This window comes from Quercus robur, chromosome 2 (genome assembly GCF_932294415.1).
Source record: "Quercus robur chromosome 2, dhQueRobu3.1, whole genome shotgun sequence".
Classification (NCBI taxonomy): domain Eukaryota; kingdom Viridiplantae; phylum Streptophyta; class Magnoliopsida; order Fagales; family Fagaceae; genus Quercus; species Quercus robur.
In genome coordinates, this window is record NC_065535.1 from 24,707,746 (window position 1) to 24,723,037 (window position 15,292).

At 33.1% G+C, this 15,292-nt stretch overlaps 1 protein-coding gene across 1 annotated transcript; it reads left to right on the forward strand.

Annotated features, from left to right (window-relative positions):
• Positions 1-966: 966 nt before the first annotated feature.
• LOC126713009 (putative F-box/LRR-repeat/kelch-repeat protein At1g11620) lies at positions 967-6,309 on the forward strand. The gene is made up of 2 exons (XM_050412597.1): positions 967-1,195; positions 4,827-6,309. Exon 2 carries the CDS (start codon positions 4,855-4,857, stop codon positions 6,112-6,114), a length of 1,260 nt encoding a protein of 419 aa, XP_050268554.1. The 5' UTR covers positions 967-1,195; positions 4,827-4,854; the 3' UTR covers positions 6,115-6,309.
• Positions 6,310-15,292: the final 8,983 nt, after the last annotated feature.

Consider the following 15,292-nt stretch of genomic DNA (forward strand, 5'->3'; position numbering starts at 1 on the left):
ATTTTTATTATTATTTATTTTTTATCCTTTGGCTTATGCCATACTTCAAAAAAATTAAAAAAAATTACAAGTGTCCATACACAATTTTTTTAATAAGAAAAGTGTTACTTTTTATTTTATTTAATAGGGACATAGTTGTAAATTTATACAAACTTTATTTTCTATCTCTCCACTCTTTTATTCTTCCATTTTTCCATCCCTTCTTTATTTTCTATCCTTTCACGTTTCCATATGGTCCGTTTGGTTCAGAAGATAGAAAAGTGGGAGTATAAAAAAGTGGAAGGGCATAAAAAATTTAGTTTTCTGTCATTTATGTTTCGTTTGAAGGGTGGAAAAGTGAAGTAATGTTTTTTTTTTTTTGTTTGGTTGAAAAGAAAAATGGGAAGATAGAAAGTGGAGTTTGTATAAATTTACTCAAACACCTCTATTAGATAAAATATATATATATATATATTATTAGTTAAAAGCTTGTGCCTTGCATGGTTTTACCATAATCTTATAATATATATTTTATTTGAAAAACAATAACAAAATAAATAATTATTATAAAGAAATGAATAATGAGTTTTTAATTGCTAGGCCACATGGTCCATGCATGCATCATGAATTGACACAACTACGGCTTCTAAACCCAACTTTTATTATATAATAATATATAAATTTTTATTAAAAAATTTTGTATGGATGGCTCTTCATTTGGTTTTTTAATAAATCATTTGGTTTTTTTAATCATTTGAAAATAGTGTGCTGAATCACGCTAGAAAAACTTTGTCCAATAAAAAGCAGCAAGATTGGAGTCATTTTGGCGGAATTGAGAGTACAGTTACTTACTCCCAGTCTCTCTCTCTCGATTGGGAGTACAGTTACTTACTCCCAGTCTTATTAGTCTCCCACAAGGGACCATCAAAAAAAGAGTTAGGTCAAGCTCCTATATATATATTTTTAATCATTAATAAATCAAATACAATTTGCTTTATTTATCACTTCTCACTCTCTCTCTCTCTCTCTCTTCACAACAAAATTACAAATTGTTATTATTGGACTAATCGCCCCAATTAAAAAGTCACGGTCCTCTTTTAAAAGTTTTAAGTAAACTTTCATCGCAAAAGTCTCAGAATTCATTCTTACTAAACTGTGTAGCGGAACTGATCGGGTTTTCTAAGACAACGAAGGCGACACGACGGGACGTCATCAGGTACGACATCACCACGATCGAATTCCTCAAATACTTCGGATTTTCGATTCTTACTTTTTTTTTTTTTAATCGCTTTGAACAAAAGTAGATTTCATCGTCCAAATAGATAGATTTGTGTAATAAACATGTTATTTGTTGTATAATGAAATTTCAGCTCTCAGTCAATTTTGTGCTTACTTAGTTCTGTCTTTGAGTTTGCTTTGACACCAAATTTGATGCTGTTTGTGTAAGGATTTAGAAAGAAGAGCTGAACAAACCCTAAGCCATATATATATATATATATCAATTTTTGTAAGGATTTAGTGAACTCATATCTTGAAAATCTCACCTTGGATTAAATATTCTATTTGTTATTAATAATATGTTATTAATATGCGTGTCAAATTTTGTGTATGTTATTTAGAGTTTTGATCTATAAAATTATTTTTTTTGCATAATTTTAAACTATAAAAACATAAAATTTAAACTCGATTTTTGATCATCTTGAAATTTTACAAGCATAGAGGATACTAGAAGAACATGTAATCCATGGATTTATCAATATTTGTAGAGTATAGTGACGTGGTAACCTTGTACTCGCATGAATTGTGGGGTAGGATTTTTATTTTATGGGATACCACCATGAATTTAATGTGTGTGATCACAATAGTACATGATAAAGAGAGAACTATCACGTCACTATACTCTTGGAGTAAATAAGGAAAGAAACAATGTAATTAATAACATTAAATTCAGAAATAAAATTCAAATCAAATGAAATCAATCAGTAATAATTCTGGCTTAATACATGTGGCCAACCTTGATTAATTTGTTGAGGATTCATAGGTGCTCCAAAAATTTTGTAACTTAAGGCTTGGTTAAAGCAGGCTAAATTGGTGTCATTTTAGGTTTATTTATCTTAAATGAATATTGAGAGTTCCTCAATGAGTGTCTTCCACAAAGAAGCTAAAAGGGTCATGCATCCTTGTCAGCTCAAGCACACTAAAAGTCATGTAATGATGTACAACAGTCTGACTAAATGTTCTGACCTGGTTTATGCTACCTGAATTTTGTTTATCAGGAAACTCTTCCCATTGTCCTGGGAGTTCAAAAAAGAAAAACTCTGAATTATTAAAATACATATCTTTGATTTCCTTCTTTTGATTTCTATCATTCACTATAAATGTATCTTTGCGTTCAGTTTATTGAATTTTTGCTAGAATTGCAATTGGAACTTCTGTTATTATTCTCCAGAATATAATAGAATGGTGGAAAAGAATACACATGGCTGACCCCGATTAGTTTGTTGAGAATCCATAGGTGACCCCAAAATTTTGTAACTAAGGCTTGGTTAAAGCAGGCAAAATTGGTGTCATTTAAGGTTTATTTATCCTAAATGACTATTAAGAGTTCCTCAATGAGTATCTTCCACTAAGAAGCAAAAAGGGTCAGAACAGAATTGAAAATCCGAATCATAGTTTTTGATCATTCTAACTTCCATTGATTATATAGGCCTGCAGCAGCACACCACCTGTGTACTTGGAGGCCAGCTTGTTATGCTTCTCTCTCTCTCTCTCTCAATAAAATTCATCTTTGATCAAAAACAAAAAATTTGTGATCATTCTATCAATTATTTTTTGATATTGTAGTTCATTTGGTTCATAATTTTGGATTCACCTACCATTAAGATAAACTTCTGTCAATTTGGTTGCCGCAGATCCAAAACTGTGACAAGGACCACTTAAATGAAGTAGGTTAGATTCGCTGCAATTTTTTTTTTTACTTTTCTTTTCCTATGGATGAAGTATTTGACCAAATTCTACGAAGAGCATCATAAGTGAGTAAACCTTTCCGAATGGTTGGTAGAGTAAGAATATTAGTCTCCAATTCTGATAGTTTTTGCTTAACTGACAAGTCAGAAACTTATGTATTATAACTGCCAAAATTAATCCTTTAGTATCTCATTCCATGTTGTGGTTCTACATAAATTATATATGATTACCAAATAATGATTTATTGAAAATTAATTCAATCACGCCTTATGTGATGTATTTGGCAAGACCATAAGGACATTTAAAGGGATCAAATTCAGAGTGATAAAACTGAAAAATGATATTTCTGATTGACTGGTTGATGACTGCTAGTAGTTTATTATCACTTTTGTCTTTTGGAGTTGTGTAACTCTTTAGATTTTAATTTTAATTTTTTTCCACATTTCTCTTGTATAGTCTCATTTGCATACCCTTTCATTTAATAAAATTTAATGTGTAATAGAAGATTACTTCTGTTTTTTCCAACATATTTTGATTTTTCAATATCATAGTTAAGATTACAAAATAAAGATACCTTGCTTTTGACATTCTTCCGCATATCTTTTACACCTTTGACTCAATCAGAACTACTGTATATTCTTGCATTGGTTCTTTTATCATGGGATTCCTTAGTTATTGCTATTTATGACCACCACTTCCACTTTGCTGATTTTTTTTTTCTTCTTAAAATTATTTTATATTTAATATCTCTATTCTTGATGCTTTTCTTTATTATGACTATAATTGTCTTGTTTTAAGTTTTGATTTCAAGTACCTTTGAAGGGATTGAAAGATCGATTCATGAGTTGAAGCTTCTATTACTTCAGACTTTGCGTGATTGGGCAAATGCTTCTAATGTTTTTTTTTCATTTCTTTACCTGATATGCTTGATTTTTGCATTTTCATTTTTACTTAATTTTTTCTTTGTTGCTTCTAGCACACTGCCTGTGTGCTTTTTTCCTCTGTATTTTCTTACATCTTTTTTCAATAAAGTTTATTACTTATAAAAATAAAAATAAAAGTTTTGATTTCAAGTATGTATAGGCTTTGGCCTTGTATGTTTGTGTACATATTTTAATGGTGACAGGGTTTATACCACACACAGGAAAGGAAATAGAATGGTACTGCTCCAAAAACAAGATAGTAGTTTCCACACAAAATATCTTTCACTACATATATTTCTTCCATGATTTATTTATTCTTAGATGTATCATGTATGTGAATTCATCAAAATAAGGGCATATGGAAATGAATTCATCATAAAAATATATTCAATTCATATTTTACTTAATAGGGGAGAAGAAAAGGCACAAGATATGGTGTCGGTACATTTTCATTGTCATATGGATTCTACAATATGAACTGATTAACTACCATTGATCCCTAAAAACTTAAGTTGACAGGAAAGAATGAATTTAATCATTATTTTAACGCTTCCCCTCATGTGTGGGTCCAGACCTCCCTTCAATAAGTGGGGTCTAGCACTTGGAATTTTAATTTTCTTAAATGGGAGTTAAGTGGACACATGATTCGGATTTGGGGCCACCTACTCTGATAAGAATATGGTTTTCTTTTCCTTTCAGTACAAATTGGTTAATACTATCCTTTTGCGTGATAACATTGTTTTTTACATCCATTGCTTTCTTCTTAATACAGTCTTCACTTTGTAAATATTTTAATTTCCCCCCTTTATTTAATATAATTTCCCGAAATGTTAAGAAACTGGTTGTGTACATTCCCCCTAACCCCTCACCCTCTTTATCTTTCACTTTATATGTTTCTTATCTGCTAACAATTACAATCATTAACAAAATTTTTCTAAATGATCATTCTATCTATAGGTATTCCAACCATAATTAAAAAGGCGCAATGGCCAATCTAATGGGCGACAAGAAGGCAAGCTTTTTAAGATTAGTGGAGGAAAGAGCATTGTCAAAGGAAGAGAAAAAGAAGCTGCAAGATGCTCTTGTCCCCTATATTCCTAAAGATTGCATCTCAAATGTTCTTCTTCGACTTCCTCTTGAGTCTCTTCAAAGGTCAAGGTTTGTTTGTAAGCCATGGTATACTATAATTAATAGCCTCAAATTCATTGATGATCATCTCGAAAGATCAGAATCTGTTTTGATCTTTATATCATCAATTAAAGAAGAAAATCTGTACCCTTTTTCTACGCGACCATTTGCAGTTGAGAAACCAAATACCTTTTCAGTTGAGGCAAAACTCCTTCAGTCAGAATCGGTCCCTGTTTTAGTGCAGCCAAACATAAACCCCACTTTGAAATATTACATCAAGTTCTTGGAAATTAACAATGGAAGGAGCAAAATAGGAGAATATAGTGTAAGTTGCACAGGCCATATTAGGGCTGCTTGCAATGGTCTAATTTTGCTTGAAAACAAACTGAAGAAAGGAGGACTTATAGTCGTAAATCCTGTGACTAGGAAGTTGATTTCTCTTCCTCTGGGTACTTTATGTCCTGCTGATAAAGAATCGTATGGCTTTGCATTTTGCACTGTTACTGGTGAATATAAAGTGGTGCACTTGTTTCAGGATGAGTTGAGGTATTTCGGTTGTGAGATATTAAATCTTGGTACTAGAGTTTGGAGAGCAGTGAATGGACCTTCTTTTGGACTCTTGCGCTGGCTTGGATGCTTGCCTGTTTTGGCAATTGGAGCTTTGCACTGGGTACCTAATATTGATAGTAGTGATTACTTAGTGTCTATTGAAGTGGACAAGGAGAGGTTTCATACAATACCTCTCCCAAAAAGTAGTCGGTATCATGATAGGATTGTTGAGATGCGTGGTTTCTTGAGTTTTGTCACTCATGAAGAAGAGAACCAGATAGGCGTTTGGATCTTGAAGGGTTTAGGGGAACTTTGGACAAGGCAACTTAGTATCAAAACGGGCTGCATTTTGGATATGGTCCCCCTTTACAGTTTAAGAATCAAAGGAGATATGATTTTCAAGAGGGACGAAGACGGATCATTTTATGCTTATGATTTCCAACTCCAGGTGATGAGAAAAATTGAAATGGAGCAGGAAAGATTGAAAATGTCAGGTATGTATCATCCTCATGTCAACAGCCTTATCTCGTGGTCTAGCAGGGAAAGAAGCCAGGATGTGTTTTATTGATATGTTCCTTCATGTACAAATTTGCAAAGTATTAGCATAAAAGATTTTCCCCTTTTGTCAAACTTTTTCCCTATGACCTTGGGATTGCTATTATTTATGTATGTATGCACAGTTGGGGAGTAGTCTACCAATATATTATAGTTGACCTGACTATTTAGTATCCATCCTGTAAGTAAATGTTCTTATTCCACTTGATTCTGGCCTCTCCTCTGTTTTCTCTCTACTTCATCTCCACGATTGACAGGTAGAATAGCAGAATCTAGGATTAATTGTGTTACTACAAGAATTTTTGTTTTATGTATTTACTGTTTCATTCCACTTGCTAGTTGCTAGCATAATAGCATTGTTTCATTTGGATTGATAGTAATTTAAGAATAAACAGAACTACTATGAAAGAAAAACATCATCTCTCTCCTCATTTGCGGCTTGCACTCTTGCAATTTCCCATATGCACAAGTTGTATATATACTAAAAAAGCCGCCTCTTTCTTTTCTATAGGCATACAGTCTCCTATTTCTATTAGAATAGGTTTCTTTATGTAATAGCAGGCTCATTATAAGAGCTTTAGTTTGGTGTGGGCTAGACTATTAAGGTGGTGTGCATCGCAATAGAAAAAGGGGGGAAAAAGAACGTTTCTGACAGGGATGGTGTATATTGAAGTTTGTTAATTGGAGGTATATAACTTATTAGCACAGGTAATTAAAAAAAAAAAAAAACCCCTTAGAGCATTTGCAGCACTGTAGCTATATTGCTATATTTTAGCTACACTGCTGCTAAAATGATGCTCCAGCAGTGGAGCTAAATCTAAAAATTTTAGCTCCACTGCTACAGTGCACATCTAAAAATAGATGTGCACTGTTCATGAGGAGCAAAAAAAAAAAAAAAAATAATAATAATAATAATAATAATCACTCCCAGGTTAAAATAATCATCTCATTCTCTCTCTCTTTCTCTCTCTCTCTCTCTCTCTGAACATCACTCTCTCTCTCACTCTGGTCTCTCACTCCCTCACTCCAGTCGACCTCTCACTCTCTCACTCCGATCTCGCACTCTCTCAACTTCGATCACCCAAGCCGTCGATCCACCCCTTGTACCGACCCAGCTCGTCGACGTGATCAGTGCTTGCTAGTCATGGGTTTTTTTTTTTTTTTTTTTTTTTTTTTTTTTTTCTCTATTGTGAACTGGTGGTGGTGGTGGTGGTAGTTATGGCTGTGGTTGTGGCCGTGGCTAAGGAAAAAGATAGGAGATTTGAGTTTTTTTTTTTTTTTCCTTTCCTACTGTGAACTGGTGGTGGTGGTGGTTGTGGCTGTGGTTGTAGCCGTGGTTGAGGAAAAAGATTGGAGATTTGGGTTTTTTTTTTTTTTTTTTTTTTGGTTGTGGACTATTGGTGGTGGTGTTGATGGTTGTGGCTGTGGAAAAAGATTAGAGAATTGTTTTTTTTTTTTTTATTTAATTTTTTTATTTATTCCTGCTGTGAACTGGTGGTGGTGTTGGTAGTGGTGGTTGTGTCTGATGGTAGAGGTGTTTGTGGTTGGTTTTTTTGGTAGTAGGATATATTATTTTAGTGTAGTGGTTATATTATTTTATTGTGATGTTTATATTATTTTATTGTATTGAAAGCTAAAATAGATCTACTGCTGCAGCATGTATGTAGGTAAAATACATAAAGTAAGTTTTGGTGGTGCTAAATAGCTAAAATTATAGCTCCACTGCTGTGGATGCTCTTATAATGATAACTTGTGAGTGGCTACTACATAGCTTTTATGTTTAACAGTGGACTTGCATGGGTGCAAAGGTGGTTCTAGTTTTTGCTCACTTTGGGGTGTTTGGTTATGTTGGTTTAATTTGGGTCTAACCACAAGGGGAAAGGTTTTTGCTTGCTAGTAAGGTTGCTAAAAGTATTCCTAGCGTTAATGACTGACGCTTTTATGATATATTAAGAGTTTCTGCACAAAAATCAGTTTAAGTTTAGTTCTTAATCAATGAGAACATGCATCAATGGTAGGAATGACAAAAACTCCTAGTCCCACCTATAAATCGTATTTAGGGATGGAAAGCTCACCCCGTCCAGCTCTAAATGTGTCTATATATGACGCATCTTACCATCGATGCAATCAAGAATAATGCATTCCATCAACCAAAGTGACAAAAGCCAAGACATCACACCATGCATCCTATCAATCAGAAAGCAAAGCACATCCCATAACATTCTATTATCTAGGACACTCCACTATCAGACACAGGACATTCATTATTCAAAAAAAAAAGTCTCTACTCTCATTGTATCCTAAAACATCTCCAGTATTATAAATAGAAGGTAAAGCCTTGAAGATAGAGCAAATTTTAGACAAGAAAAGACTAGAGCTTTCTTCCATCAACTTGTCTAATTTCCAACTTACATTTTTGAAACTCATCTATACATGTATTTTAGTTATAAGCTTTCATTTCAAGTGATTTCATTACAAGTATTTCTTATATCCTATTTATAATTTATTTTCTATAAAATATATCTATTACCATGATAAAACACTTGTTTTCTCTCAATTTGCACTCATGACTATTTTTCTCTTTATTATTTTCATCTATCTTATTAATGTCAAAATCACCTCATTAAGAATAATAAAATACCTTTTATCCATCCCGCTCTTAATTTTTTTTATAAGAAGATTGAGGACATGACACCCTTGATCCGACGCGTTGTACCCTTTGCCATCCTTAATCGATGGCTAACATATGGGTCCTATGCCCTTGAAACGTGCCGCATGTATACAGATGTTTAGTTGCATGGGGATCCCTGCCCATCTTCTCAAATTTTGTCTCTGCCACCTGTTAAACCACTTGTTACATCGCCTAAATTCAGAATCCATGGCCTTAGGCCTCAAACATTGGCTGACTTTTTGAGGATGGGCTGGAATAGATGAGCAAGCTCAAGGTCCAATTATTTAAGAAGTTAAAGCTATGAAGATTGAGTTGGTTGCTGTAAAGGTTAGAGTACTCGAGGGCCCACTTTTTTTTTGTGGCCTTGTTTTGCTTGCTAATTAATTGGAAGAGAAATATCAAATATCCAATACTGTTTAGTGTAGTTCTTACTTCTTAGCTCTTGGAGGCTCAATGTTGTGAAGTGCAATTCATTTATTGCATTAGGCTTGGGCTTGGTTGGGCAAGACAACATTGTCCATTTTTTAAATATTAGCCCTGAACAGAGGCTATATGGCTAATTAATCTTAATACGATATGTTGAAAGTTGTCTGAGGTTTAATATGTATATATTTTAATAGGTAAAGTTCAGAAAAAATCTAATTATATTTTAATTGGATTTTCAAATTTTGCATTGCATATCCCATTTAATTTTTAATTTTGTATCAAGAGAATTATTGAGTGTAAAAATCGAAGAGTCCAAATCCAATTAGTTTCTAAATTGGATTTTAATTGGAGTCCAATTTTTCATCATGTGTTCATTTATTATTTAAATTTTTGTGACAAGTGAATTATTGAATGAAAAAATTGAAGAGTCTAAATCAAATTAAATTCTAAATTATATATATATAAAATGAGAATTTAGAAATGTATGGTTTAAAAAAAGTGCAAACTAATACTATGTATAATTTGAATCTATTCTAAAAAGAAAATGTATAATTGTGATTGTTTTAATTATATACATGTATATGCACGAGGCTACACATTAGTTGAAGATAATTAGAGGTGAGATAGTTCTTGGGTAAGTCTAGAAATTAGAAATATTCAGCAAATTTTATTTAAGTCATTATACTTAAACACGAAATACAAGTGAACAAAGTGCACTATTTGTGTTCAACAACCGTCAAGAACTACTTATTCCGTCTCTCTTCCTCTAGCCTTTCACTCATTCAAATGCAACAATTGTGGGCTTCTGGGGATTAATAAGAAAAATACCAAGAAGCTGATCGATGGCTGTGTATTCAAAATCCTGATATAGACTTGAAGCCTCAATATCGTCCTCCCCTAACTCAAAGCTCATCGTCTCACCCTTTACAAATATGCTGTGAAGGATAGCCACTGGAATGTTATAGGACGAGTATAAACGTATTTTGGATGGCCTAGGAAGATGCTTGCCTTCACCATGAACTTTCCTATGTACCCAGTTCCCCCAAATGTCAGGATCTTGCTCTTCTCTGCCAATGCCATTACTCTCCCTCTCTTACTTTCACATATTCTAACATCACATCACATGATGCTATATTTATTTGAGTAATTTTTAAATATTTTCGAAGTATGTTCCATTAATTAAATTCATGATAAGATCTATCATGAATATAAGAGAATGAAGCATTACATCACCATACTTTGAAAGTATGTAATAATTTTCTATTTATAGGCCTGTTTATGAAGCTTTGAGAGATTAGGACACTAAAAAGTCTTTTCTTTTCGAGAAATTGTATGGTAGAGTTCTTAAACTATTATACACTCATTTTGAAATGGTTAAATTCAATTATTTTACCATGTCATCAATAGTTTAAATAGATATAAAAAAAAATGTGTCAATTTATTTTATAAAAAATATTGATAATAGATGATGAAATACAATTCACTAATTTCAAAATAAATTGATAGAATTTTAGAAACTCCACCTTATTTTTGATAGTTGGGAGGGCAAGGGAAGTTTGAAATCTGAATGTCTCTTTTGGAAATACTAAAAAGTGCCAACTAGTTTAATTACAATGAAGGACTAAGATTTTATCTTGGGGGCAAAGTTTGAACCAAAAAACATTAACCAATTAGGAAAAAGAAATATACTAAAATTTAAAACTAAATTAATATATGAAAAATAAAGGTCACATCTTTTCAAGTATTAAGAAAATATATGAACAGAAGAAAAGATAAAAAATTACTAATTTTTAATTCATTTTAACTAAATTATTTATGATCTATTAAAATAAAAGTTATAGTGGTTTTTTAAATTATTTATAATTGATTTTGCACTAGATTTCACTACAAGTTCTCTATCAATGTACAAAATCAAAGAGCGGTATAAAATCACTTTTTATTTTGTTGCAGAACCTAGTTTTGATCATAATTATGGATGAAAATTCTCATTTTGTAGTTGCAATAAAAATTAGAAAAGTAAGTACAAGTACAACCATTATATAACAAGTTGATATAAGCTACTGATTTTCCAGTACTTGTCAACCTTGCACAATATATATATATATATATATATATTTATACACACATATATAGGATTATATTAATATTGAAATTTTTGGTTCGAATTCAAAGGCTGATTAAAACATTATATTATATATTAAAGTGGAAACTCAATTAATTAAGAATTCAAAAGAGATTCTAGTTGCACTCCAATTTTGTACCAAGTATCCTTTTAATTGACCTATAATTTGCTTTATGTTAGGTTTTTGACTAATTTTATAAAGTGTAAAGCCAATTAAACTAACTTTTTGAGTTTCATTTATCATTTTAGTAATATTTTTAATTCTCTCATCAATTTATATTATTTTAGTACTTTTTTATTAGGTAGATCCCACAATAAATTATCCTTAAAGAGACTTAAAGAGCATTCATATTAACATTTTCCCATAATAATAAAACACGTAATTGCATGAAATGACTCATGTTTGTTAGTTTCAAAAACGATAGTATCGGTCATGTAGCCAGTGTGGTCCAGTGAGTTCGCCTAGTCGTATGGAAAATTTCCCTCCATAGCTTCTCGAAAAAAACATTGAGGATCTGTTTGGATAAAACTTATTTTGTTGAAACTGAAAACTAAAAATACTGTAGTAAAATAAATTTTAAATGTGTGAATAGTATCGTGAGACTCATTTTTAATGAAAAAGTGACTGAAAAGTGAAGTTTGTGGGATCCGTGAACAGTGCACGGATGCACTGTTCACAGGAGACTGCTCAAGTCCCATTGAAACGCGGCTTGAAAAAAAAAAAAAAAAGGAGTAAAACGCAAGTGCAAAACTCAAAACGTGTATCCAAACCCCACTTGAAAGGGCAAGTTTTGGCTTGGCACTATGACACTATCACAAATGAGTTATGTTGGTGCACATAAAATGGCATAATTTGTGTCACAACTCACTCACGTAGTGAGTTATGAGTGGTAGAGGGGTGATAATGAGTCCATATAAAGACACCTTTTATCACTCATAACTCGCCATGTGAGTGAGTTGTGGCACAAATTGTGCCACTTTATGTAGTACTAGCATAACTCATCACAAATCTCAGATGACAAAAGCATGTGGTTTCTGAGTTTCAGAAGCTTTATACGATTTTAATTTGTCGTCTCACTAGAGGGCGAAGGATATGATTAATACACAATACACAATAATATAGCTATCCAGCTGTCCAAGTTATTATTGCTAAAACAATCAGGCCCGTTCGGTATCTTGTTTCGTATTGTTATTTAAAATGATGTGAAAATTGTGATTTAAAAAGTATTGTGAAAATATGTGTTTAAAGTAATCATAATGCAAAAAATGTGTTTGGTATTTTTTTAAACAAAAAGTTGTACTTATCTGACAACTACTGTACATTTACTGTTATTTTAATTATTATTCAATTCTACATTATTACCATTAAGACTCTCTTCTTCCTAAATCCACTCTGCTCTCTACTTCCTCTTCTTCCAAATCATCTCTTTTCATACCATCAAATTTAATCTTCTCTGTTCATACCATCAAACTTGAACAATAATATTTTTTTGCTCATATCATCAAACTTCAACGGTCCAAACTCAAACCCAGTAACCAACATCAAATTTCACAACCCACAAAACAACTGTAGCCACATCAAAGTTGTACCCAATAGCCAACCCACACAACAACAATTATTTTTACATCAAATTTGTACCCAAACACACGATACCCAGAAAAACCCAAAAAAAAAAAAAAAAAACCAGAAAAAAATGAACCCAAAAAAACCAGACAAAAGAAAAGCCAAATTACTATTCTATCCAACTGAATCACTAGTCATCCAACCCGAAAAAAAGAAAAACAAGAGAAACCCATCGACTAGGATATTTACAAAAAAACAAAAAAAAAGAAGAAGAATACAGCGTGCAAGAGAGAAAGAGAAAAAAATAAATAAATAAAGAGAAGAAGAAGAAAGAGTGGCATCGTGCAGGAGAAAGAGGAAATGAAAAAGAAAAAAAGAAAGAAAGAAAGAAGAAGAGGTAGAAAGAAAAAAGATATGTGCGAGAGAGAGAAAGAAAAGTAGTTGGGTATTGGGTGTTGTCTAATTAAAGTGGGCTCCACTTTTTGAAAATATTTACGGTTGTGCTGTTGAGCAATTGTTTGCAACTTGAAAACTGAGGAGCTTTCTAAAATCAGTGTTTGAATAACATATCTCAAACACTAATAAAAAAAAAAAAAACTCTACCAAACATGTATTTTGTTTTTGGAACAACAGTTTTAACATGAAAAACTGTTGCTGAGACATGCAGGAGAGCTCAATGAGCATGAGAAGATTGTATCAGTACTTCGGGAAGTAGACATAGTTATCTCCACGTTGGCATATCCTCAAGTTCTTGACCAACTCAAAATCATAGATGCTATCAAAGATGTTGGTAATATAAAGGTACCCATTCTCTGTTGGAAGTTTTGGTAAGGGGTAGGCCAACACATTATTTTCAACTCATTGTCAATTTTTATTAGTGAGTTGACGATAGAGACCAAATAGACTACAAGTTAAAAATAACATGAACTAAATTGACTATTATTAAAACGTAAAAAGCAAATTGACAATGAACCCAAAATAAAATTTTCTCCTAAGGAAACTATAACATTTTTCTTTTGCCAAAGCACTTTCCAGGAAGCAAGAGTTTGTTCCAACCACACTTTTTTCTTTTTTGGGTTGAAAGGAAAACTTCATTAAAGATAAACTAGCTAGAATGGCCAAAGTAGCAGAATTAGCAATTGTGAGTCTGCCATAGTACAAACCATACATATCCGAGTTTACAAAAGTGTTAACATCATCCAAAGGAGGATTATCAAATACAACAAAATCTTCAAGTTGTGACACACCTCTTCTAGCCAAGGCATCAACACAAAAGTTTGCTTCTCTAAAAACATGTCAGAGGAGAGAAGGAGTTGTTAGTCTCTTGGTTAGATTGCAATAAATCAACAATAGTTTTGGCATCGAGTTCAACTATAATATTTTGAATACCCAGCTGGGTTGCCAGGCTTAGCCCATCTCTAAGAGCCCAACATTCGACCATCACACTCATTGCAAGCCCTATAGAACGTGAAAATCCCTTCACCCATTTGCCTGCACTATCTCTGATAATGCCACCCCCACTAGCTTTTCTTGGATTCCCAAGCGACGCCCCATCTGTATTGAGCTTTAGCCAATTCATAGGAGGATTTAGCCACCTTCTGGAATTGTCACCCTCGGATTTTGGCTTCTGATTTTCCCCACTTCGTAAAAGTAATCCAAGGCCTGATTGAAGCATGACTTATGGAGAACAAGATTGAGAGGGGTATTGTAAAAACAAACCTTGTTCCTGTGCTTCCAAAGGAACCAGATCGCGAAGGGAAATAGTATACTCCACATTATAGCAGAATGATCGACAGTGCCGCTTTGACAGTTTACTTTGAACCAGTCAACCAGACTTGCATTAAAGGTATATCTGAGTATTGGGGGGGCACACGGATCTTGTCCCAAAACATGCGAGCAAAGTTGCAGTCTCTTATAGTGTGAGTTATTGTCTCCTCTTGATCATTACATACGGGGCATTTTGTGCAGCAATTGATACCCCTCGAAGCCAAAACTCCTCTTACCAAAATGCTATTGTGGTGGCAAAGCCACATGAAGTGCACAATTTTTGGGAGCATATCACTTTTCCAAATCCAAGATCCTTGAAAGGAGTTATCTGAATGTTGTTCCGGGTTTACTAAGCGATAAGCAGAGTTTGTGAAGAACTCACCATCCTTAAACTCAGACCAAATAATTGAATCTTCCCCCGAGTTAAAAATTTGAATAGGAGTTGCTTTAATACTATCCTTGATGGCTTGTGGGAGATCAAAGGAAATTAAATTCCAGTTCCAAGCTTTATTTTGGATCAGGTCAGCCACCTTTAAACTACTTTTTGTAAGGGGTAGAGGACCTTCAATAAGTTCCTTTAAGGTTTTTCCTTTCACCCACCTGACATACCAGACACTGGTTTTTTCACCATTACCTATTCT

Excerpts from the sequence above, each read along its gene's own strand:
- LOC126713009 (XM_050412597.1), top strand. The coding sequence starts at position 4,855 with ATGGCCAATCTAATGGGCGACAAGAAGGCAAGCTTTTTAAGATTAGTG.